The sequence below is a fragment of the Oncorhynchus nerka genome, linkage group LG5 (assembly GCF_034236695.1).
Source record: "Oncorhynchus nerka isolate Pitt River linkage group LG5, Oner_Uvic_2.0, whole genome shotgun sequence".
Lineage (NCBI taxonomy): Eukaryota > Metazoa > Chordata > Actinopteri > Salmoniformes > Salmonidae > Oncorhynchus > Oncorhynchus nerka.
This window is the reverse complement of record NC_088400.1, coordinates 21,971,074-21,996,683: the sequence shown is the minus strand read 5'-3', so window position 1 is coordinate 21,996,683 and position 25,610 is coordinate 21,971,074. Positions and strand designations below refer to the sequence as shown.

At 44.6% G+C, this 25,610-nt stretch overlaps 3 protein-coding genes and 1 non-coding gene across 6 annotated transcripts in view; 3 read left to right on the top strand and 1 right to left on the bottom strand.

Annotated features, from left to right (window-relative positions):
* The window catches only part of gpc4 (glypican 4), a 73,350-nt gene extending 62,075 nt beyond the window's left edge, over positions 1-11,275 (top strand). The window contains exons 4-9 of the mRNA XM_029648912.2: positions 831-996; positions 1,318-1,448; positions 1,652-1,798; positions 1,940-2,064; positions 2,280-2,452; positions 6,706-11,275. Of these exons, the coding sequence (XP_029504772.1) occupies positions 831-996; positions 1,318-1,448; positions 1,652-1,798; positions 1,940-2,064; positions 2,280-2,452; positions 6,706-6,929 (966 nt within the window). The 3' untranslated portion in view covers positions 6,930-11,275. The remainder of the gene's footprint in view (positions 1-830; positions 997-1,317; positions 1,449-1,651; positions 1,799-1,939; positions 2,065-2,279; positions 2,453-6,705) is intronic.
* An 859-nt stretch (positions 11,276-12,134) lies between these two features.
* On the bottom strand, positions 12,135-12,207 carry trnaf-gaa (transfer RNA phenylalanine (anticodon GAA)). The gene has a single exon. It is a non-coding gene; the product is annotated as a tRNA-Phe (tRNA).
* A 243-nt stretch (positions 12,208-12,450) lies between these two features.
* Positions 12,451-15,233, top strand: hs6st2 (heparan sulfate 6-O-sulfotransferase 2). Its single transcript, XM_065018173.1, is given in 4 exon segments — positions 12,451-13,370; positions 14,372-14,461; positions 14,463-15,211; positions 15,214-15,233. Coding segments are annotated over 4 exon segments (1,428 nt in total). The 5' UTR covers positions 12,451-12,801.
* A 134-nt stretch (positions 15,234-15,367) lies between these two features.
* mbnl3 (muscleblind-like splicing regulator 3) overlaps positions 15,368-25,610 on the top strand; it is a 111,883-nt gene continuing 101,640 nt past the window's right edge. For all 3 annotated transcript variants that reach the window (XM_065018461.1, XM_065018459.1, XM_065018460.1), the window contains exon 1: positions 15,368-17,189. The gene's annotated coding sequence lies outside the window, so the exon portion shown is untranslated. The remainder of the gene's footprint in view (positions 17,190-25,610) is intronic.

Genomic DNA, 25,610 nt, shown 5'->3' with positions numbered 1-25,610 from the left:
TATTGAATTGGGTGTGATACTTAGATTTCCGAATTTCATTTTCAATCAATTGGCTAAATTGTCTAAAATGTTTCACTTTGTCATTATGGTATATAGTGTGTAGATGGGTGAGAGGAAAAATCTGTTATCCATTTTGAATTTAGGCTGTAAATCAACAATGTGTAATACGTATGATGACTCTCTGAAGGCCCTGTGTATTAGTTGCATTATAGCGTCTCTGTGATGGGATATGTTGGTTGTGTCACGAAGGAACCAGGGAGGATGTTGAGAAGTTGCATGAAGTGCCCTTAAAGCCTCCTGTGTAGAGAGATTTGGTCTGGTCTGGCTGTGGTTATCTGTAGCATTGGTCCAGTGTTCTCATGCACTGAACAGCTGGTTTAAACCCCTAAATAGACAAACATTCCCATATCTGGTTCCCAGAATAACAACCTGTAATGTTTGACCAGGTGTGGGGAGTTCAGGTGAACATTTCTTCCTCACCCTCCTGTGTTTTCTAACCTCTGTGGAAAGCAGATGGCATTTGGGACACTGTCTGAATGGGAGTTGAACATTTCATAATGGTACTGTTTTGTTGATAGGTGTGTGTGAAGAGAGGACATGAGAGGTTTATGGCAGTTTTGGAAGGGACTCATTAATGATAAGATACTGCACATTGGACTTTCACTATAAATCACATTGTGGGATTTGAGTGATAATTTGATATGTTGTGTATATAGTCTTAGTGTCCTGCCTGTTGGTTTAAGATAAGGATCAGTTCATTCACCTCGTTTAACTTAGTGACCAATGCATAGGAGTACAAACTCCTTACTCCCTCTTTCCTCCTCCCTCAGGTCAATGCGTCCCCTAGCTGTGTGCGGGCAGCCATGAAGATGATGTACTGTCCCTACTGTTCTGGCCAGATTGCCCTCAAGCCTTGTCAGAACTTCTGTCTCAATGTGATGCGTGGCTGTCTGGCCAACCAGGCTGATCTCGACACCGAGTGGAACAACTTCCTGGGTAAGGGCTTCCATATCCAACAAGGAACAGCTCACTATGCTGTGTTAGTCTTCTGCCACGCGGTCCCCCACTGGGGTGCCTCTGGTGCCTGCTACCCCCTCTCTGTGTGGCAGCTTTACTGGGCCTTGTTAAGACCTCTTAGGCTCAAAACACTGACACTGCTGTGTGCCTCCCCCTGCTGGTAGAAACAGGCCAAATCTCCCCATAGTGAAAATGGCCGAAAGAATCTAGGCCTCAAAGATTATAGTGCTTATTTAATTCCCAGAAGTATTTACTTAGGGTGTGGTTGTTTTCATTGTGACTGAGTTGTCTTATTCTCAGATGCCATGTTGAGTCTGGCTGAGAGGTTGGAGGGGCCCTTCAACTTCGAGTCTGTCATGGATCCCATTGACGTCAAGATCTCTGAGGCCATCATGAACATGCAAGAAAACAGCATGCAGGTGTCACAGAAGGTGAGTCACTTCCTGTCTGACTGTTATTTCTGCATTCCCCTGTCTCTGTCTGTTAGCCCTCCCGTCTCTGTCTGGCAGCCCACACGTTCGTCCGGTAGCCCATCTGGTTGACCGCCCGCTTGCCCACCCGCCTGTTTGTCTGTCTGGTTGCCCCACCCGTCTGTCTCTGCACATGCCGCTCACTCTACTCTCCACCTCTCCAGGTGTTTCAGGGGTGTGGTCAGCCTCAGCCAGGTAAAGGCTTCCGGTCCCGTCGCTCAGTCAAGGAGACAGGATTCACCGGTCGCTTCCGTCCCTACAGCCCCGATGCACGGCCCACCACAGCTGCTGGCACCAGCCTGGACCGACTGGTAAGTCTTCGTCAGACATCGTGCCCAACCAGCAACATCAAAACAAGTTTTTACGTGAGAAGCAGAAGTCCAAAGTCTTTCAAATGGACTTATGTGTATAAATGTGTGATCATCTCGGTTTGCCTGCTTCCTCCTACCCAGACGACAGATGTGAAGAAGAAGCTGAAGCATGCTAAGAAGTTCTGGTCCACGCTGCCAGAGACTGTGTGTGTTGGAGAGAGGATCACATCAGGGGATGACTGTTGGAATGGAACAGCAAAGAGCAGGTTAGTTTGGCAGGTTTTCTCAGGTCACTCCCTTGACACAGACACCAATAACATTGTGTGCATCCAAAATGGGACCATATTACCTATTTAGTGCACTACTTTTGACTAGGGCATGTAGGGATGGAGCCACTCTAAAGGCACAAAGTAAGGTTGCTGCAGAACGAATTAGTGTGTCCTGTAGGATCTCCCCATTCACTCACACCCTTCTTCCCTAGGTACGAGTCTGTTGTTATGGGCAACGGATTGGCCAATCAGGTGTCCAACCCAGATGTGGAAGTGGACATCACAAAGCCAGACCTGGTGATTCGCAGTCAGATCGCAGTGTTAAAGGAAATGACTAGCTGGCTGAAGGCCGCCCACAGCGGCAACGACATCTCCAGCGACCAAGGTGAGGATGGTAAACCCTAACAGATTAACTGACTGATTCCTATTAAAAACTTCTTAGGGCTGAGATCTCGCTAACGGGATCGATATGACAACAGCCAGTGAAAGTGCAGGGGGCCAAATTAAAACCACAAATCCCATAATTAAAATTCCTCAAACATACAAGTATTTCACACCACTTTAAAGTTACACTTCTTGTTAATCCCACCAGTGTCCGATTTCAAATAGGCTTTACGGCGAAAGCACCACAAACGATTGTTAGGTCAGAGCCAAGTCACAGAGAAACACAGCCATTTTTCCAGCCAAAGAGAGGAGTCACAAAAGTCAGAAATGGAGAGCGAATTAATCATTAACCTTTGATCTTCATCAGATGACACTCATAGGACTTCATGTTACACAATACATGTATGTTTTGTTAGAAAAAGTTCATACACTGCTCAAAAAAATAAAGGGAAAACTTAAACAACACAATGTAACTCCAAGTCAATCACACTTCAGTGAAATCAAACTGTCCACTTAGGAATAGACAACAGGTGGAAATTATAGGCAATTAGCAAGACATCCCCAATAAAGGAGTGGTTCTGCAGGTGGTGACCACAGACCACTTCTCAGTTCCTATGTTTTCTGGCTGATGTTTTGTTCACTTTTGAATGCTGGCGGTGCTTTCACTCTAGTGGTAGCATGAGACTGAGTCTACAACCCACACAAGTGGCTCAGGTAGTGCAGCTCATCCAGGATGGCACATCAATGCGAGCTGTGGCAAGAAGGTTTGCTGTGTCTGTCAGCGTAGTGTCCAGAGCATGGAGGCGCTACCAGGAGACAGGCCAGTACATCAGAAGACGTGGAGGAGGCCGTAGGAGGGCAACAACCCAGCAGCAGGACCGCTACCTCCGCCTTTGTGCAAAGAGGAGCACTGCCAGAGCCCTGCAAAATGACCTCCAGCAGGCCACAAATGTGCATGTGTCTGCTCAAACGGTCAGAAACAGACTCCATGAGGGTGGTATGAGGGCCCGACGTCCACAGGTGGGGGTTGTGCTTACAGCCCAACACCGTGCAGGACGTTTGGCATTTGCCAGATTGGCAAATTCGCCACTGGCGCCCTGTGCTCTTCACAGATGAAAGCAGGTTCACACTGAGCACATGTGACAGAGTCTGGAGACGCCGTGGAGAACGTTCTGCTGCCTGCAACATCCTCCAGCATGACCGGTGTGGCGGTGGGTCAGTCATGGTGTGGGGTGGCATTTCTTTGTGGGGCCGCACAGCCCTCCATGTGCTCGCCAGAGGTAGCCTGACTGCCATTAGGTACTGAGATGAGATCCTCAGACCCCTTGTGAGACCATATGCTGGTGCGGTTGGCCCTGGGTTCCTCCTAATGCAAGACAATGCTAGACCTCATGTGGCTGGAGTGTGTCAGCAGTTCCTGCAAGAGGAAGGCATTGATGCTATGGACTGGCCTGCCCGTTCCCCAGACCTGAATCCAATTGAGCACACCTGGGACATAGTGTCTCGCTCCATCCACCAACGCCACGTTGCACCACAGACTGTCCAGGAGTTGGCGGATGCTTTAGTCCAGGTCTGGGAGGAGATCCCTCAGGAGACCATCCACCACCTCATCAGGAGCATGCCCAGGCGATGTAGGGAGGTCATACAGGCACGTGGAGGCCACACACACTACTGAGCCTCATTTTGACTTGTTTTAAGGACATTACATCAAAGTTGGATCAGCCTGTAGTGTGGTTTTCCACTTTAAATTTGAGTTTGACTCCAAATCCAGACCTCCATGGGTTGATAAATTTGATTTCCATTGATAATTTTTGCATGATTTTTGTTGTCAGCACATTCAACTATGTAAAGAAAAAAGTATTTAAGAATATTTCATTCATTCAGATCTAGGATGTGTTATTTTAGTGTTCCCTTTATTCTTTTGAGTGGTGTATTTATATATCCAAAAATCTCAGTTATACATTGGCGCGTTATGTTCAGTAGTTCCAAAAACATCTGGTGATTTTGCAGAGAGCCACATCAATTTACAGAAATACTCATCATAAATGTTGATGAAAATACAAGTGTTATACATAACTTTAGATACACTTCTCCTTAATGCAACAGATGTGTCAGATTTAAAAAGCTTTATGGAAAAAGCAAACCATGCAATAATCTGAGTACGGCGCTCAGAGCCCAAACAAGCGAAAAACATATCCGCCATATTGTGCAGTCAACAGAAGTCATAATGTTATTTCTAAATATTCACCTACCTTTGATCTTCATAACAATGCACTCCGAGGAATCCCAGTTCCACAATAAATGTTTGTTTTGTTCGATAATGTCCATTTATGTCCAAATAGCGCCTTTTGTTAGCGCGTTTGGTAAACAAATCCATACTCACGAAGCGTGTTCACTAGGAGCAGACGAAATGTCAAAGTTCAGTTACAGTCCGTAGAAACATGTCAAACGATGTATAGAATCAATCTTTAGGATGTTTTTAACATAAATCTTCAATAATGTTCCAACTGGAGAATTCCTTTGTCTGTAGAAAAGCAATGGAACAGAGCTCGCTCTCACGTGAAAGAGCGTCACAAGCTCAAGGCATTCTGGCAGACCTCTGACTCATTCGCCCCCACTTCATAGTAGAAGAATCAAACAAGGTTCTAAAGACTGTTGACATCTAGTGGGAGCCTTAGGAAGTGCAACATGACCAATATCCCACTATCTTCAATAGGGAATGAGTTGAAAAATGACCAACCTCAGATTTCCCACTTGCTGGTTGGATTTTTTTCTCAGGTTTTGCCTGCCATATGAGTTCTGTTATACTCACAGACATCATTCAAACAGTTTTAGAAACTTCAGAGTGTTTTCTATCCAAATAATAATAATATGCATGTAATAATATGCATATATTAGCAACTGGGACTGAGTAGCAGGCAGTTTACTCTGGGCACCTCTGGGCACCTTATTCATCCAAGCTACTCAATACTGCCCCTAGCCATAAGAAGTTAACCACAACTCTCCACAATAATGCATGCACTACTGAGGTAAAAGGCTATGTGTTGTCTTCTGAACGATCAGAACGCTAGCAAGAAGCTGTGTTGATGTGTTTTGACTCTTGTCACGTCTATGCTAATTTGGCAAAAATTAGCAAGCTAGCTAACTAACAATGTACAGGTAAATGATCAAATAAAGGAAACGCTTGAGTAAATGAGGGTTCAAATTATATTGAAAGCAGGTGCTTCCACACTGGTGTGGAGTAATATCCCACTATGCTTAGGTTCATGTATAAAAATGTTGGGCAGGCCCAGTTGCCAATTAATTTTAGCTACCATGTCTGGATGGAGAGATCTGTGACTTTGAAAGAGGGGTGATTGTTGGGGCACGTTGAGCAGGAGCTTCAGTGACGAAGACTGATCAACAGTGATGTAAAACATATGCCATGGCTGTCTATCACCAGATACCAACCCAATTCAACACTTATGGGAGATTCTGGAGCGGTGCCTGAGACAGCGTTTTCCATCAACAAAACACCAAATTATGGAATTTCTTGTGGAAGAATGGTGTCGCATTCCTCCAATAGAGTTCCAGACACTTGTAGAATCTATGGCGAGGTGCATTGAAGCTGTTCTGGCCCGTGGTGACCCAACGCCCGATTAAGACACTATGTTGGTGCTTACTGGGCAAATGTATTTATGTTTTCAATAAACATTTGCAGACTAAGCTTACACAAGTTGGCAATAATCCTTTGATTGTAAGCCCACTCAGTCTGTTTTACCTCTTAGTTGCGTAGTGCACACCCAGTGGTTTTGATGGTAAACACCCCACCTGTCTATAGATGAGAAGAATATATCTAGGCCAGATAATGTATTCAGTTGACCTACAAATGCCTCCCTGTGTGAGAAGGAACCTTGGATGACTAATGCCTCCCGGTGTGAGAATGAACATTGGATGACTATTGCCTCCCTGTGTGAGAATGAACATTGGATGACTAATGCCTCCCTGTGAGAGAAGGAACCTTCAATGACATTTAGACACTTTTTTTTTTTATCCAAAGGGACTTAGTCATGCGTGCGTAAAGCTTTTACGTCGTCCCGGAAATCAAACCCACTATCTTGGCATTGCAAGCGCCATACTCTACCAACTGAGCTAGAGAGGACCACAAATTGTGTTACCATTCAAAATGTTACAACTCTTTTCATCCTTGAATGCTGTTTCTAGTCCTGAGTTCATGGCCTTCATCAACCTTCTCTCTCTCTCTCTCTGTTCCAGATGAGGACAGTAGCGGAGGAGAGGAGAGTGGCAGCGGCTGTGACTCTCCGTCCTGTGAGGTGGACCGGGACATCTACTTCTCCACCACGGCCACCCCCATCAACCCCCGCGTAGTCAAGGTGGTGCACCAGGACACGAGTGGCGGAGTCCGTGTGGCACACGGGAGCATGGCACTGGCACTCAGTGCACTTGTCCTGGCCCTGCTCGCCCCTCACTGGAGATAAAACTGCCGAGGGAAGGAAAGGGAGAGAGCGCCAGAGAGAAGGGGGGAAAAACTGTCAGATACTTTAAAAAAGACTGCCTTCAGGACCTTTGTCTGCCCGCCATCTTTTGGGGGGGGGGGGGGGCTCTGGAGTTATTAATATTATAATAACTTCACTTTTAATTTTTATAAAAATGGACATCAAGTGTACAGCGATACGATTTTCTTCCAAAATGTTCACTTTTTAATTTTTTTTTTATTAGCATTTTGTCCTGATTAACTGATTAGTAGCCCCTTGAAGCTAGGATCTCCACCGCCACATCACCGACAGTGTTTTCAGTTCTACCATTTTAGCCTATTATTCACATTTTAGTTGTTGTTCAAGTGAGTGTTAGTGTCTTAAGGATATCTCAATTGGAACCCGGGATTGTGTGTGTGTGCGTGCGTTTTGTAGTGTGTCTGAGTGCTTTTCATTTTAACAATATGCTCTCTATTCACAAATACATTTCCCTTATCAAGAGCGCAACTAAAGAACAATGTTTGCCAATGTTTCTGGTTTGTATGAGTGTGTGCTTCCTTTTCTTTTTAAAGGTATAGTGGCCGTATCGTCAGGCTGGTCAGGGATGAATGTGTACGAAAACATTGAAATGGAAATCTTGGTCACATGTTGAAGCTTCAGACTGGCTCACATAGCTGAAAGTACAAGAGACTGGTAGCTCTGTGGTTAAACACTGAGAGGAGTTACAGGGCTGATTGTTTGGTAGGAGATGGAACTAGCTGGTGAGGGGTTCTCTGGGTTTCTGTGTACCCAGGATTGTATTCATCACATCCTAAACTACACTCTAAACCAGTCCACTGAGATCATACCGCATGTGTTCTCTGAAACATCATCATTATAAACTAGCTGTTGGATGTATGGGGGTAGTCTTGATATAGGTTACAAGGGAATGCTGGAGATTTGACAGGAGGGGCTCCCTCTCCCTGGCATTCCCACTATAAAGGCAGAGCTGACGAGTGTCCTGGGGCAGTGACTCTGCACAGTCAGTCTGACGTGAAGAAATGAGATCTTGGCAGGGAGTGGCTTGTATGTTCAACATCTTTTAGATATAGCAGAAAAGAGAAACAGAGATACAAGTGACTGTGAATTGGAGATGAGGGAACCGTGGAGACTGAGTATGATCAAATTGGAACACAGGGTTTTACGTGGAGGTAGTGTTCACATGTTTTGTAATAAAGATATGTATTAGGTACTACAATGAATTGTATTGTTAGTTGTAGGAGCTGGTGGTCTGTGTGCACAGATTGTTTTGGGGTGCTTGTTTGCACCCCAAACAGACATTTACCTCTACTTTCATTCATCTGTCTGACGAGTCCCCCCTTTGCATCCAATCATTTCAACTGTTTGCAACTGAAGTTGATATATTCTCTCTTGCATGGAAAATGAAACCTTGGTACGTTAGTAACTACTTAATGGTCATGAAAATGTTGTTTTCTGGGAATTCTCAAATCAATCAATTGTATCCGTTGTCAGCAGAAGTACTTTTCTGTCTCTCCAAACACAACGGTGTACCTGAGTTTGTGTTGAATTGGACAACTGACAAGCACAATATGTTTGAATTCACATCACCTAAAAGTTTCACCTCACATTATCCACTAGTTGATTTTGTACAGTAAATTATTTAATTGCATGTTTATTTTAAAGCATTTACAAACATGCATTCAAAAAATACAGTACTCAGAATGTATTGATATATTGTGTAGATGAAAAGATATTCATAATTTTACAAATTAACCGAAGGTATTGGTTTCAGAGTTCCTATTTTACATTTGAATTCTGTTAAAAAAAAAACAGACTTTCATGTTGCAGTCTGTCAAGTCTTCTAAGGTGATTGGCTGATGTATGGTGGTGATGCCTGGACACGGCTGTTCGCTCAATACCTTTTGTGCCTCTTGTGCCCCCATGGTGCTGGACACATTTCTGCACTAAACCTCTAATGCCCACAAGGATTACGCCTGGCCGGCCGCCAGGACTTGGAAGGAATGCCCGAGGACATTTGGGGATTGAGGACAGGACATTGTGATGACATGCAGCCAAAACATCTATGCAGCCTTTGCAGAGGAAATATCTATACTGCCCTTCCACACTCAACTTGCAGTCTTTTAATAATGTTTCTGTCATCAAATTATTTTTTCCAATCTCAAATGGTAAATGTGCGACAGTAATGGCAAATGTCTGCTTGAGGGCCATGGCTGCAGAACTTCCTGTAGGCACGGCAGCAGGTGTGTTTGTCTAGCTTATTGTACCATAGGGTGTCTCCTTGTTTATGATCCATGGAACAACCTCAGGTGTGTCTGAAATGGCACCCTATTCTTAAAGGTGCACTGTGAGCCCTGGTCAAAAGAAGTGCATTATGTAAGGAATGGGGTGTCATTTCAGACACAGCCTGATAGTTGAGGAGATGGATACAGTGCCTTGCAAAAGTATTCATCCGCCTTGGCGTTTTTCCTATTTTGTTGCATTACAACCTGTAATTTAAATGTTCTTTTAAAATTTAGATTTCATGTGATACATACACAAAATAGTCCAAATTGGTGAAGTGAAATGAAAAAAGTAACTTGTTTAAAAAAGATTATATAAAATAAAAAATGGAAAAGTGGTGCTTATGTATTCACCCCCTTTGCTACAAAGCCTCTAAATAAGCTCTGGTGTAACCAATTACCTTCAGAAGTCATATAATTAGTTAGATTGCACACAGGGGGACTTTATTTAACTGTCACATGATCTCAGATATACACTTGTTCCCAAAATGCCCCAGAGTCTGCAACACCACCTGTGCAAGCGTCACCATGAAGACCAAGGAGCTCGCCAAACAGGTTAGGGACAAAGTTGTGGAGAAGTACAGGGTTGGGTTATAAAAAAAAATATAAGAAACTTTGAACATCCCACAGAGCACCATTAAATCCATTATTAAAAATGTAAAGAATATGGCACCATAACAAACCTCCCAAGAGAGGGCCGTCCACCAAAACTCATGGACCAGGCAAGGAATCAGAGAGGCAACAAAGAGACCAAAGATAACCCTAAAGGAGCTGCAAAGCGGAGATTGGAGTATCTGTCCATATGACCACTTTAAGCCATACACTCCACAGAGCGGGGCTTTACAGAAGAGTTGCCAGAAAAAAAGCCATTACTTAAAGAACAAAATAAGCAAACACGTTTGGGGTTCGCCAAAAGGCATGTGGGGGACTCTCCAAGCATATTGAAGAAGCTACTCTGGTCAGATTAGACAAAAAAATATAGCTTTTTGGCCATCAAGGGAAACGCTATGTCTGGCACAAACCCAACACCTCTCATCACTCGAGAACACCATCCCCACAGTGAAGCATGGTGGTGGCATGCCGTGGGTATGTTTTTCATCGGCGGGGACTGGGAAACTGGTCAGAATTGAAGGAATGATGGATGGTTCTAAATACAGGGAAATTCTTGAGGGAAACCTGTTTCCAGAGATTTGAGACTGGGATGGAGATTCACCTTCCAGCAGGACAGTGACCCTAATTCTACTGCTAAAGCAATACTTGAGTGGTTTAAGGGGAATCATTTAAATGTCTTGGAATGTCCTAGTCAAAGCCCAGACCTCAATTCAATTGAGAATCTGTGGTATGACTTAAAGATTGCTGCACCAGCAGAGCCCATCCAACTTGAAGGAGGTGGAGCAGTTTTGCCTTGAATAATGGGCAAAAATCAGAGTGGCTAGATGTGCCAAGACACCCCAAGAGACTTGCAGCTGTAATTGCTTCAAAAGGTGGGTCTACAAAGTATTGACTTTGGGGGGGTGAATAGTTATGCACGCTCTAGTTTCTTTTTTGTGTCTTATTTCTTGTTCGTTTCACATAAAAAATATTTTGCATCTTCAAAGTGGTTGGCATGTTGTGTAAATCAAATGATACAACCCCCCCAAAAATACATTTTAATTCTAGGTTGTAAGGCAACAAAATAGGAAAAATGCCAAGGGGTGTGAATACTTTTGCAAGCCACTCTATATGACGGCACACCCCATCGGTCTTCGGCCCACCAGAACAGCATGGCGTCATCTTTGAGGACTGAGGAGTTTGGGACACAATATTCCCCTGGGCAAAATAGTGCACTACATAGGGAATAGGGTGTCATTTGGGATTCCTATGAGTGACAAAGTAATATGTAAATGAGCAGCCATTTTAGATGTCTCTGAAAGAGGCCATAACAATCCATGTTGTTACTTCTGAGTATCTCCTAAATGTTATGAGAAAAACAAGATGAGATAGATGCTAAATTGTAAAAGAAAAGGTGTCTTCCTAGTCTTGTTGAAATAAAGACTGCAGACATTTAAATGGTCTTGAATGGTTTATATTCTGAATTACTGACATTTACATAATGACCCTCTAAATACTAGTTATGTTTACCCTAAAGATGAAACATTACCTTTTAAAGATATGCATTTCAACAAATGAACCTTTGCAACGAAGAAGCATATGCTCTCTGAAAAATGCAGATATTGTGTCTCCCCCCATGTTGACTCCAACGCTTCCCACAGTTGTGTCAAATTGGCTGGATGTCCTTTGGGTTGTGGACCATTCTTCATACACATGGGAAACTGTTAAGCCTGAAAAACCCAGCAGTGTTACAGTTCTTGACACAAACTGGTGCGGCTGGCACCTACCTATACGATGTTCAAAGGTACTTAAATATTTTATCTTGCCCATTCACCCTCTGACTGGCACACATTACACAATCTATGTCTCAAGGCTTAATCCTTTAACCTGAACAAGTGACATCAATGGGATCATAGCTTTAACCTGGATTCACATGGTCAGTCTATATCATGGGAATAGCTGGCGTTCTTAATTGTTTTGTACACAGTGTGTGGTTCTTTGTCTGTAGGATTCAAATTAAACCCATTAGACTCTTTATGAGTATTCAATCATGCACATGCCTTTTTGTGTTTAGAGGCTACAGGTATTGTCTCTACTCCTTCACAAAGAGAGTAGATAATTCCTCTGGAAAGTTCTTAAAAGCTGTGGTGCCTACCGTAACCTTCCAACATCAGTAGGCCTTCATTGTATAGAAAAAGGAAACACGTTGACTATCAAATATTTTATTTTAGTATTTGGTTCTCAACCCGTGGCACATAGAATATCCAAATGGTATGCGAGCACTGCAGTCTTCAAATTCATTCAAAATGTTTAAACCTGCCGAAACCCGGGATCGAACCAGGGACCTTTAGATCTTCAGTCTAACGCTCTCCCAACTGAGCTATTTCGGCGGTACATCGATGATCACGGGATGTTAAGATAACTCCTCTCTATAGTTCTAGAAACTTTGACATGCGGGTGTTATTTGCATCTACAAAGTAATAAAATCACAATATAAAATCTAGCCAGAATGGTACATCTTTATGGATTGGCCAATATATACAGTCATTGATTGGCTCACATCAGAGAACCTCCGCCCATGTATGTAAATGCCGTCATTTCACGAGCCCCAGCCAACGCAGGGGATTCTGGGAAGAAAGTTTAGGGATCGAGAACATGGTGATGGAAGGGGGCTATAAGCACCTAATTCTTGGTGGGAAACACAAAATATGTAATGCTTTCGTGACATACAAACATACTTCTGTGAGAGGTAAATGTTATCACGTCTGTAACATAATTATTTCGTGAAACATCAAAAGCCCTCTTTGTATGCGAATGTTGTGTGGCTAGCTTAGCCTGGCTACTTGTTCCGCTAGCTGGCCATTGTTTTTGTTAAGTTAACGAATTGAAAGCAATAAAGCTAGAAGGCAGTGTTTGCCTCCAACCGAGGCAGGACCCAGTGGTCCAGACTGCTTAAGTAATGTGGTTTAGTTTCTCTCGGGAAGATGGATGAAAGGTCCACCAATCACCACCGGCTCTTGATTGCCCTGTTGATAATCTTGCTCTTTGGCGTTATTGTGCTTCAGTACCTTTGTCCTAGCTCCGATTGCCAACTGTTGCACCTAGGATCATTGGCCTCTAACTCGGGCAGAAATGCCATCGGGTCCCAGGGAAACGACATTGGCCTCAGTGGACAGGACACATACGTCGCTGAGGACTGTGCCCTAGCCCGTTTTGTTCCCCGCTTCAATTTCACTTCTGCAGACCTCAGTCGACTCGTAGACTTCAATATCCAGGGAGATGATGTTATTGTTTTTCTACACATTCATTAGACAGGGGGCACAACATTTGGTCGACATTTAGTGCGTAATATTAAACTCGAGAGGCCTTGTGAGTGTCATGCTGGCCAAAATAAATGCACCTGTTACCGGCCAGGTAAAAGGGAAACGTGGCTTTTCTCTCGGTTCTCCACTGGCTGGAGCTGTGGTCTTCACGCGGACTGGACCGAGCTGACCAACTGCGTGCCTTCTCTCATGAACACGCGCGAGCCCCCCAAGAAGCCTACAGTTCACAGGTAAGAGTGTCACCCAGAGCACTGGATTTTAAATTACTTGTGGACAACAATTTCAGTTTGTTCAGTATCTTGTTCCTAAATTGAATTCACATCTCATATTTTATTATGTATGATCAATCGGAGACAAATGCATCCATGCTTCTCTAGGGTTGAAAGGGGATTCTGGTCTGGTAGCAAGCACCTCCCCTGTGACTCTCTCTATTGTGACTCTGTTCATCTTGAGCTGCAGAGTCCCAAATTACCCCCTATTCCCATTTGTAGTGCACTGGTTTTGATCAGAGGCCCTGTTCAAAATTAGGTCACTTTATAGGAAATAGGGTGCCATTTGTGACTTACTCATTGAGACCATTGTGTTGGTTATTACAGTTATATAACAGAGGTGCTGAATTCTAAACAAGTCTAAAGACAAATTAACTGACCTAGGTATCTTTCTCTCTGTTCACTCTGTTCTGTCTGTCTCTCTCTGTTCTGTCTGTCTCTCTCTGTTCTGTCTGTCTGTCTCTGTCTGTCTCTCTGTCTGTCTCTCTCTCTATGTTCTGTCTGTCTGTCTCTCTCTCTATGTTCTGTCTGTCTCTCTCTCTCTGTTCTGTCTCTCTCTCTCTGTTCTGTCTGTCTGTCTCTCTCTGTTCTGTCTGTCTGTCTCTCTCTCTATGTTCTGTCTGTCTCTCTCTCTCTGTTCTGTCTCTCTCTCTCTGTTCTGTCTGTCTCTCTCTCTGTTCTGTCTGTCTGTCTCTCTCTCTGTTCTGTCTGTCTCTCTCTCTCTCTCTGTTCTGTCTGTCTGTCTCTCACTCTGTTCTGTCTGTCTCTCACTCTGTTCTGTCTGTCTCTCACTCTGTTCTGTCTGTCTCTCACTCTGTTCTGTCTGTCTCTCTCTTTGTTCTGTTCTGTCTCTCTGTTCACTCTGTTCTGTTCTGTCTCTCTGTTCTGTCTGTCTCTCTGTTCTGTCTGTTTCTCTGTTCTGTCTGTCTGTCTCTATATTCTATCTGTCTGCTGTTCTTCAGCCGGAACTACTACTACATCACCATCCTGCGTGACCAGGTGTGGCGTAACCTGAGCGAGTGGCGGCACGTGCAGCGCGGTGCCACCTGGAAGTGACGGGCGCGCCCCCACGCTGGCCGAGTTGCCCAGCTACGACCCCGGGGATGACTGGTCCGGCTGCTCTCTGCAGGAGTTCATGGACTGCCCCTACAACCTGGCCAACAACCGGCAGGTCCGCATGCTGGCAGACCTCAGCCTGGTGGGCTGCTACAATGTCTCGGCCATGAGCGAGGACGAGCGCTGGGCTGTGTTATTAGAGAGCGCCAAGCGGAACCTGCGGGGCATGGCCTTCTTCGGCCTGACAGAGTACCAGAGGGAAACCCAGTACCTGTTTGAGAGGATCTTCTGCCTGGCGTTCATCTCCCCCTTCACCCAGCTCACTGGCACGCGGGCGGCCAGCATAGAGGTCGTGCCTGAGACGCAGCTCCAGGTCCGCCATCTGAAACAATGGGATGAGGAGCTGTACGAGTATGCCCGTGACCTGTTGCTCCAGCGCTTCCAGGTGGCCCGGCAGCAGGAGAGGAAACAGGCCAGGGAGAGGAGGCAGCAGAAGAGGAGAAGGCTCAGAGGGAAGCTGGGGTCAACCAGGCTGGGGATGGGGAGGCCGGTGGCCGAGTGGCCCAGCGATAAGCCCCAGTGGACAGAGACCCAGGCTGGGGAGGCGATCACCACCCACCTACGACCACCCTCCCCAGAAAGGAAGCATCAGAAGAGGGGAGGTGGAGAGCCTGTAGAGGCTGAGGTGCAGCTGCCAGACTGGTGGGGTCTGGAGGAGAACAGCACCATTGAGGACTACATGGATAATGGGAACAGTGGCGGTTGTAGTGAGAGGACCAAGTTGGAGAATGAGGGAAGGGTTGAGCCTTGTCTATACAGACATTATGGGCACTTCCTGCAAAGGTGCACTTCTTCACGTCCCTCCATGGATTTGAAAGGAAATGACTGGATTTAGAAAAAGGTGTTTTTAACCATGCCTACACCAATCCCATGCTATATGAGTGTAGTAGTGAACAAATGCACACTTCGGGAACAAGGAGATATGGGATACACACATTCTCAAAACTCTCCACTAACAGCGTACAGCTCCCTTTAGCCTGCATCCGAACCTTTAGTCCATGGACAGTTTTCCATTTAGCAAAACGTGCTTATTTTCCTTCAATGTCATTTGTTTTTGTGTACTTCACTAACCCACATTGTGGTCATGACATTTCATAGAGAAAATCCAGGGCTCGTCACAATTGGCATCCTATCCCCTAATATAGTGCACTTTTGACTAGAACCCTGGTCAAAAGCTGTGCACCACATAGAGAATAGAGTACCAATTGGGACAGGGTGACTACCAATACCATGCACCTCTCAATCGCCCAAGCCTTCTGATGAAAGCTTACGGTTCTCGTGCAGAACTGTTGGTTATATACCAGGGAGAAAAAAATATTTTCCCTGATAGTCATTTTGATATTGATTTTAAAAGCACATTTTTGTAACGGATTTTGTTTCAAAGAGAATACGCAAATTTTTTCTCTTTGCTGTTTTTGTATTCATATTATGCCACAATGTTGTTGTGAATTATGTAGGTAAAGCTGTTGAATGATTTGTCAGATGACATGCAGCTCACAAATGACTGAGAAAGGCTTGAAGTGACCGAAGAAGAAAATTCACTGGTGTCATGTCTTGTAACTGATACACCAGGTAGAGTGTGTTGGTATGTCCACATCCTTACTACACATGTAGCCTACACACCTGTCTCTGGTTGGTACAAATGTGCCGTTGCCAGCCAGGTCATTATAATCCAGTGCTGTCCCTTCGTCCCCCTCTCTCTCTCTTGCTCCAGCAGGTGGTGCCAAATCTGTGTCACCACAACTGTCGCCACTGAAAATGTCATCTCTAGTTTTCTGGTGAATCTGGTCTAGTCTAAATGATCATCCCTTTTCTGTGTAAATTATACTTTGTGTGTATTACTTTATAATTGTGCATAGGAGTGATTGGATAGAAATCTGAATGTTGCACATGCTACAATAACAGCACACCAATGATCCACAGTGCTCCTCTACCTGCAGCATACATAGGTACTAGATTTACAGGTAGGTTTGTCCCTAGTTGTGTGTGACACGTTTTTACAGGTGAGTCATTATCATAAATGAAAGAATATTGTGATATGTAATAGAGGCTGTTATGACGGTGGCTACCCTGTAATACCATTTAGGACATGAAGCTGTATACCTGAGATTGTGGACCATGACATTCGGTAAAGTAGGTTTACCAAAATATAAAGGGTAGAGACAGAACCTGAAGTGACCCATCCAGTTACCGCCCTCTTGCCGCGGATAACACAGCCTAATGGGATTCCCCTAAAATGGAGGCAATGCACGGCTCTTCGGCAATGCGTAATACCAAACAACACTTTTCTCCTGAACTCCTCCCTTCTGCTTTTGCCCTCCCTCGATTTTTACCTCGCCCTCCTCTGGTCTAGCTTGTCTGCTTTTTATTTAGCCAGCTACCAAGTTGCGACATTTCACTTCACGCCGCTTCGTCGTTTTGTTTCCCCGCATAATATTTTGGGATAAATGCACGAAGTATCGTTTTTTAAACTGTTATCATAAATGTAAGTGATTCGATTTTTCCAGCACTATTAACATTCGTTCTAAGTATGGCGTATTCAGAATTGGTAAAATAATTATCGTATCGTGACATGAACATTTATTTTGCATGCTGTAATAAGTAAGAAGACAACGTGTTGAAGACAGGATTAGGCTATTTATCAGACCTACCGAGCGTGCACAGGTAAGAACACTAATGCTTGACTGCTGTCGCAGTTGACTTTCACCTGGCGTCTTTGCCTTACTAATTGCGCATGTTGGTTCGTGTAAATAAGCTTGTAACAACACATCTATTGGAAGTTAGTAAATATGTATCACATAGATAGCCAACATTTGAATAAACTGTCTCTGCCTGTTGTTGGGTAGTTTACAATAGCAATAGTAGGCGAGGTTACGCATAGAATACAGAGTGATGATGTCATAACATTTCACGTCTGACATTATTTTAGGCCTAGTCCATATGGTGATGCATTTAGGCAACCAACAGAATCATTTTCAGGGCTGTCGCTCTTCAAGACACTCACAGTATGCCACAGTTATCGATTCTGTCGCGTCGGCAATACAGGATGCAAATCTCACAACCATTTCTAATGCGGAAATGTTGAAGAGCTCGCCAGTTTAACTGGAAATTAGTAACATCTGGTTCGTTCAGGTCGTTCAGCCATTCCTATGGGGGAAATTAATGGAGAAAGAATGGGGTTTTGGGATAAACGCCGAAATAAGGGCTGAGGTTAACAGAAGTTTAGGAGACAAAAGTTTTTTTTTCTGTATAAACTCTGCTAATCCTGTGTTTACCACAGACCTTATTTTCGGTGTTTATAAAAAAAAAACTTTAATTTCCCCATAGGCTTTGGCCAACAAGCTATGTGGATTTAGCCTCCATTAGGATAAGGGTGCAACTGCAGCCTGTAATTTGGGGCGTTCCTGCATCTGCAGGAACCCCTCTTTATATGTCTGTTGGTCCATTTTTAAACTATATGACTCCAGTACATAGGCAGGGGCACTTAAGTACAGTAGATAGCGGTAATGCACCATAACCTTGGATGCCAACTGCCGATAAATCCCACAGTAGAAGAAGAGGCTGGGGCGAAAATGGTAGCTAGCTATAGCTAGTGTCTTTTGCCCCCGCCTGTCGGACACTGTTTTCCCACAGTTCTGTTAACAGTGAGGGCAGGTGTTCGGCACGCAAGAGCGAAGAACACTGTGTGCTAATTTAGCCAACTAGTCTTAAGGAGGACTCCGGTACACAGCAGGCGGGAGGCAGGTGTGACACCATGTGCTAGCTAACTAACTAGCAAGCACACCGTGTTACCCCCACCTGCTGTGTACCGGAGTAGCTAGACACCAATTGGCAGTGTACTTCGCCCCCTCCTGTCAGGCACTGTTTTATTCAGAACAGGCGGGAGGTGGGGGCGATGCCGTGTGCTAGCTAACTAACTAGCACACGGTGTCGCTAACTAGCAAGCTAGCACACGGGTTCGCTAACTAGCAAGTTAGCTAGCACAAGGTGTCCCCACCGCCTGCTGTACTAGTGGGAGGCAGGAGCGACTGGTAGATCGTGTCCTTTGCCCTCGCCTATCGGGCATTGTTTTCCCGCAGGTCTGTTAACGATGGTGAGGGCAGGTGTTCGGCAGGCGGGAGTGAAGTACACTGTCTACCGGGGTCGCCTCCTGCTAGCTAGTAACAGCAGACTGGGATGAAACAAACTCAGATAACACTTTTATTTCCCTTTTGACCCACATTCAGAATTGTCACACAAGCATGAAGATGGCGTACTAGAGGGGGGTAGTTCATGCAGGAACCAATGGGATGCTCGAGGGGGCGTTATGCCCACATGCAGGTCGATTTGCGGGTTGCAGTTACACACTATTTGTCTGTTAGTGCCAACAACAAGACGCCACTTCTTGACCTGTAATGCCACTCCATCCAAGTGCATGTCGCTCTTTTGAAGAACTACATAATTTATATGTCTATCGAATTGCAAATCACTATGCCTATTTGAACACTTTTTGGAATGATAATGTGGCCTGGGGGACTAGATGGTTCCGGCCTGGGAGACTAGATGGTTCCGGCCTGGGAGACTAGATGGTTCCGGCCTGGGAGACTAGATGGTTCCGGCCTGGGGGACTAGATGGTTCCGGCCTGGGGGACTAGATAGTTCCGGCCTGAGGTCTAGATGGTTCCGGCCTGGGGGACTAGATGGTTCCGGCCTGGGGGACTAGATGGTTCCTGGCCTGGGAGACTAGAGACTAGATGGTCCCGGCCTGAGGGACTAGATGGTTCCGGCCTGAGGTCTAGATGGTTCCAGCCTGGGGGACTAGATGGTTCCTGGCCTGGGAGACTAGAGACTAGATGGTCCCGGCCTGGGGGGGCTAGATGTTCCCGGCCTGGGGGGCTAGATGTCCCTGGCCTGGGGGGCTAGATGTTTCCGCCCTGGGGGACTAGATGTTCCTGGCCTGTGGGACTAGATGTCCCTGGCCTCGGAGACTAGATGGTGCTGGCCTGGGGGGCTAGATGTTCCCGGCCTGGGGGACTAGATGTTCCCGGCCTGGGGGACTAGATGGTGCTGGCCTGGGGGGCTAGATGTTCCCGGCCTGGGGGACTAGATGTTCCTGGCCTAGGGGACTAGATGTACCTGGCCTGGGGGACTAGATGGTGCTGGCCTGGGGGACTAGTAGGATAAGTTGTCCCTTATAGTGCTGGCCTTGGGGGCTAGATGTACCTGGCCTGGGGGACTAGATGGTGCTGGCCTGGGGGACTAGATGGTCCTGGCCTGGGGGCCTAGATGGTGCTGGCCTGGGGGACTAGATGGTGCTGGCCTGGGGGATTAGTAGGAGAAGTTGTTCCTTATAGTGCTGGCCTTGGGGGCTAGATGTACCTGGCCTGGGGGACTAGATGGTGCTGGCCTGGGGGACTAGATGGTGCTGGCCTGGGGGCCTAGATGGTGCTGGCCTGGGGGACTAGATGGTGCTGGCCTGGGGGATTAGTAGGAGAAGTTGTTCCTTATAGTGCTGGCCTTGGAGCTTTTCTTATTCCAATCATAACCTGTTATCAGACCTCATCCAATACACTATGCCTACTACGTCCCAAATGACACCCTATTTCCTATGTAGTGCACTACTTGGGCCAGGTCAAAAGTAACTCTACATAGGGAACAGAGATAAACAGAACATTACATTAATATACTGGCTGTCTCAGGTCACCACAGTAGTTCTGTTGGTTAAACCAGGTGACTAAACCAGTTTCCTTTTATCTTTGCCATGTGGCATTCCACCCGGTGGAGTGAAGTTCCTCCCTTATTTTCTGAAATAGGGGGGGCTGCAGATAAGGGGTCACATCAAAGTCAATAGGGCTATAACACACCATAAGCCCACACTTAAATATGCTGTTTTCACTCACTCAACATCAGTGCATATGCTTTTGCGAATCGATGCCATTGCCTTGCCTCATTTAACAGCATGGCGAGTCTAGACTGGTTTATGTTCTCTGTCTCTCTCTCTCTGTCTCTCTGTCTCTCTCTGTCTGCAGTGGACTCTGCACCCGTCTAGCTATTTTTATTTTTTACTCCATATTAACACAGGTAACCGCTGCACCACACACACAGTGAGGTTACTGTATTCTAACTGCACTCCTACACAACCTGTCCTCATTTCCCCTCTACACAACCAACCAGGTCCCTGCTCAGCTGCCCCAGATTCTGCCCAGTACCTAGTATTTTCATGGCGCAAGTAAAACATTATACTGATAAAGCAACAGCCTAAAAAACATCGCCAAATGTTATGCAGGCTATATGAAACATCCGTATTATCTGCTAATACTCAGCCATCTCACAGGTAGTAAATATCCATTATCTCACTGTGAGGGTTTGGATAAAGGTATAGGTTAATAACATAAAAAACCCTGTAAATAGACAGACTTTTGTAGGCATACAAATCAAATCAGTAATTCTTAAATGAAAACATGTTTCCTTGTTAACTCCATTACATGTCATGCTTTACATTTCAGTGTGTGGTACAGTATGTTATTCCTTGAGTACACTAATATGTCATTTATGAGTGTAGCCTATGCGTCTGTGTTACATGCCAGTTACACAAAAACATACACTATACAGGACACACATGTAAGTGTCCATGTACAGTGCCTTCAGAAAGTATTCATACCTCTTGAATTATTCCACATTTTGTTGTGTAACAGCCTGAATTCAACATTGATTAAATATTTTTTCCCCTCACCCATCTACATGCAATACCCCATAATGGCAAAGTGAAAACATGTTTTTAGAAAATTGTGCAAATGTATTGAAAATGTAACATACATATCTCATACATATAAGTAGTAACACCCCTGAGTCAATACATGTTAGATTCACCCAGCGATTACAGCTGTGAATCTTTCCGGGTAAGTCTTTAAGAGCTTCACACCTGGATTGTACAATATTAGCAAGTTAGCTTTAGCGCAATGACTGGAAGTCTATGGATATCTGCAGATACCCATAGACTTCCAGTCATTGCATGCTCGCAGATACCCATAGACTTCCAGTCATTGCATGCTCGCAGATACCCATAGACTTCCAGTCATTGCATGCTCGCAGATACCCATAGACTTTCAGTCATTGTGCTAACACTAGTTAGCATTGGCTCATAAAACTACCTCTAACTTCCTTCATAATGGACACAGAGACATAAAAATTATATCCACAAGTTCATCTGACTGGGCTTTATTTTTATTTAACTAGGCAAGTCAGTTAAGAACAAAATCTTATTTACAATGACAGCCTACCCTGGCCAAACCCAGACCAATTGTGAGCTGCCCTATGGGACTCCCAATCACATGTTGTTTTTGTCCATCCACACCAGATGTGATCAGGACAGGCGGGTTAAAATATCAAAACGAACTCTGAATCAATTATATTAATTTTGTGACAGCTCGAAATAGAAGAAACATTCATGGACATTTAGCTAGTTAGCTTACTGTTGCTAGCTAATTTGTCCTGGGATATAAACATTGGATTATTATTTTACCAATGACACAAAACCCTTCTTAAATTCAGGCTGTAACACAACAAAATGTGGAAAAAGTCAAGGGGTATGAATACTTTCTGAAGGCACTGTTTGAGATTGAGAGGGGTATATCTATAGCTGGATGTATGTTTTTGTGAATGGATACTGTGGTGCTTTAACAAGCTGAGGGGATTATAGATACTTAACCTAATTACTTTGCTCTATCTCTGTTGCTTGACCTTTCCCTCTCATTGTGACCTGGAGCTCCTCCTCTTGTCTTGTTATTCTCCTCCTCCTCCAGCGCTATCTTTAATCAATCACCTAATCACTCTACCCACACCACTCTGTCTCTCTTTCTCTTTCACACCACTCTTTCTATTTGCTTTATTGGCAATATGGTCATACATTTGGCAGGAGGTTAGGAAGTGCAGCTAAGTTTCCACCTCATTTTGTGCCTTTCTCAATAGCAAGGCTGTACATAGTCAAAGATTTCCTCCGTTTTGGGTCAGTCACAGTGGTCAGGTATTCTGCCAACGTGTACTCTCTGTTTCGGGCCAAATAGCATTGTAGTTTGCTCTGTTGTTTTGTAAATTCTTTCCAATGTGTCAAATAATTCTATTTTTGTTTTCTCATGTGTTGTTTGGGTCTAATTATGTTGCTGTTCTGGGGCTCTGTGGCGTCTGTAAACAGAGCCCCAGGACCAGCTTGCTTAGGGGGCTCTTCTCCAGGTTAATTTCTCTACAGGTGATGGCTTTGTTATGCAAGGTTTCTCTCTCTCTCTTTTTAGAGATAGCATCAGCCAGGTCTCTATCCCTCTGTTTCACTCCCGGAAGTGGTGCAGCGGTCTAGGGCACTGCATCTCAGTGCTAGAGGCGTCACTACAGACCCTGGTGCAATTCCAGAGCCGTTAGGGTTTTGCCGGGGTAGGCCGTCATTGTAAATAACAATTGGTTCTTAACTGATTTGCCTAGTTAAATAAATGATACATATAAATAATTATGTTAGAATGACCCAGGTGACTCTGGTCTGAGTAAGACTCTAATGTTTATTGGTTGGTTCTAGGCTATGTTTTTTTTAAAGCTTGAAATGTTGCTGGTATGACAAAGGCCTAAAAGAGTGATTTGTTAGATTTTATTTACATTTACATTTAAGTCATTTAGCAGACGCTCTTATCAGTCAAACAGTTGTTTAAGGGCTCTGGCTGCACATTTTCTACATATATTGCATGTCTTAAAGATTCCTGCGTTCCAAGTGTCTACTCTGGTGTTATGGCCTTGCGGTTTCGCACAGTTATTTGTTTTATCCGTCTGTGCCTGGTGCTCCGACAGAGGGGCTGACTGGGCCTTTGGACGTGTGCAGCATGGGGGAGGGACCAAGGGGAAACTAATAATAATTTATTACATTTGTAAAGCGCTTTTCATTATACAAGAATAATCACAAGGTGCATAAAATAAAATAGAAAATAGAGACATAGTCAACCAAATTGAAACAAATGTATGTAACCCTATCATGAGGAAGGCTAGGCGGATAGAAGTGAGTCTTAAGGCCTGCTTTAAAAGCTCCAACAGTCTGAATAGCCCTGAGATTATCTGGAAGGGAGTTCCATAGGCATGGTGCATGGGAGGACATGGCACGGTCTAGGGATTTGCAGATGAGGAGGATGATTTTAAAGTCAATTCTTTGACTTTGAGTTGAAGTTTATTTTATTTTTACAGGGACAGTGCACATTAATCAACGTTTCAGTAAAAGTGCCGGTTTTAGCCAGCCGGCTAATTTTCAACCGCAGTCCCTGGGCAGGTTATTAAAAATAATTACAATATAGACAATAGCAACATAGGACAAGCAAGACATAGCATACAGACAGAGCAACATAGGACAAGCAAGACGTAGCATACAGACAGAGCAACATAGGACAAGCAAGACGTAGCATACAGACAGAGCAACATAGAACAAAAAGCAGCAAGACAATTCATAAAAGCAACAAAGTGTTTCCACACCTCACAAGTTACAGACAACAGACATGGAAAGCGGCAACACACAGCTAGGGACCATGTTCACAAATCTGATTGACCTTTAGCCATGTCTTCAAGCATTTTGTGAAAGTGTGATATGTGGTCCAGTTATGTGTGTCTGATGGCAGTGTATTCCAGACATGGGAAGCTCTCACAGAGAAAACAGATTTACTAAAGGTGCTTTTCCTTAAGGGAACTATACAGTCACCTCTCATGGCACACCTTGTGGATCTGCTGCCATATGTTTGGGTTTTCTGTTTAACAAAAATACTGAGTGGAGGGGGAGCCAGGCCATTTAGGATCTTGAATACAAGACATGCATCTGTGTATTGCACAAGATTTTCCCAACTCAGGAGCTCATGCTTTCTGAGGATGTAACAGGGATGATGGCTATTGGGCTTCCTATCAAGCACTTTGAGAGCCTGTTTGTAGACAGACTAAATAGGAACAGGTAGCCGATGGGGTGATGTGGGCAGACAGCTTTGTCTGTGTCAGAAGAATCCTTGCAGCACTGTTCAAATTCAATCAAATACCTTGAAATCATTGCTTCCGAGCCCCTCCCAACGATGCAGATTTAAATAATAATAATAATAAAAAAATATATATTGTTACACGAGGAATAAAATACACAAGAATGGAGCTATATACAGGGAGTACCAGTACCAGATCAATGTGCAGCTATATACAGGGAGTACCAGTACCAGATCAATGTGGAGCTATATACAGGGAGTACCAGTACCAGATCAACGTGCTACTATATACAGAGAGTACCAGTACCAGATCAATGTGGAGCTATATACAGGGAGTACCAGTACCAGATCAACGTGCATCTATATACAGAGAGTACCAGTACCAGATCAATGTGCAGCTATATACAGAGAGTACCAGTACCAGATCAACGTGCTACTATATACAGAGAGTACCAGTACCAGATCAATGTGCAGCTATATACAGGGAGTACCAGTACCAGATCAATGTGCAGCTATATACAGGGAGTACCAGTACCAGATCAACGTGCTACTATATACAGAGAGTACCAGTACCAGATCAATGTGCAGCTATATACAGGGGGTACCAGTACCAGATCAATGTGGAGCTATATACAGGGAGTACCAGTACCAGATCAATGTGTAGCTATATACAGGGAGTACCAGTACCAGATCAATGTGCAGCTATATACAGGGAGTACCAGTACCAGATCAATGTACAGGGGTACGAGGTATTTGAGGTAGATATGTATATGAAGGCAGGGTAAAGTGACTTGGCATCAGGATAGATAAAATAAAGAACAGAATAGCTGCAGCATATGATGAGTGTAAAAGTGTAGTGTGTGTATATAGTGTGCATAGAGTCAGTGCAAGATAGTCCAGGGTAACCATTTAATTAACTATTTAGCAGTCTTATAGCTATTTAACAGTATTATGGCTTGGGGTAGTGGCTGCCTCGGGGGCTGTTGGTCCGAGAGCCGATCCTTCGGTACTGTTTGCCGGACGATTGGAGAATGAACCTTCTGTGGCTAGGGTGGCTGGAGTCTTTGGCAATTTTTCGATCCTTCCTCTGACACCACCTGATATAAAGGTCCTGGATGGCAGG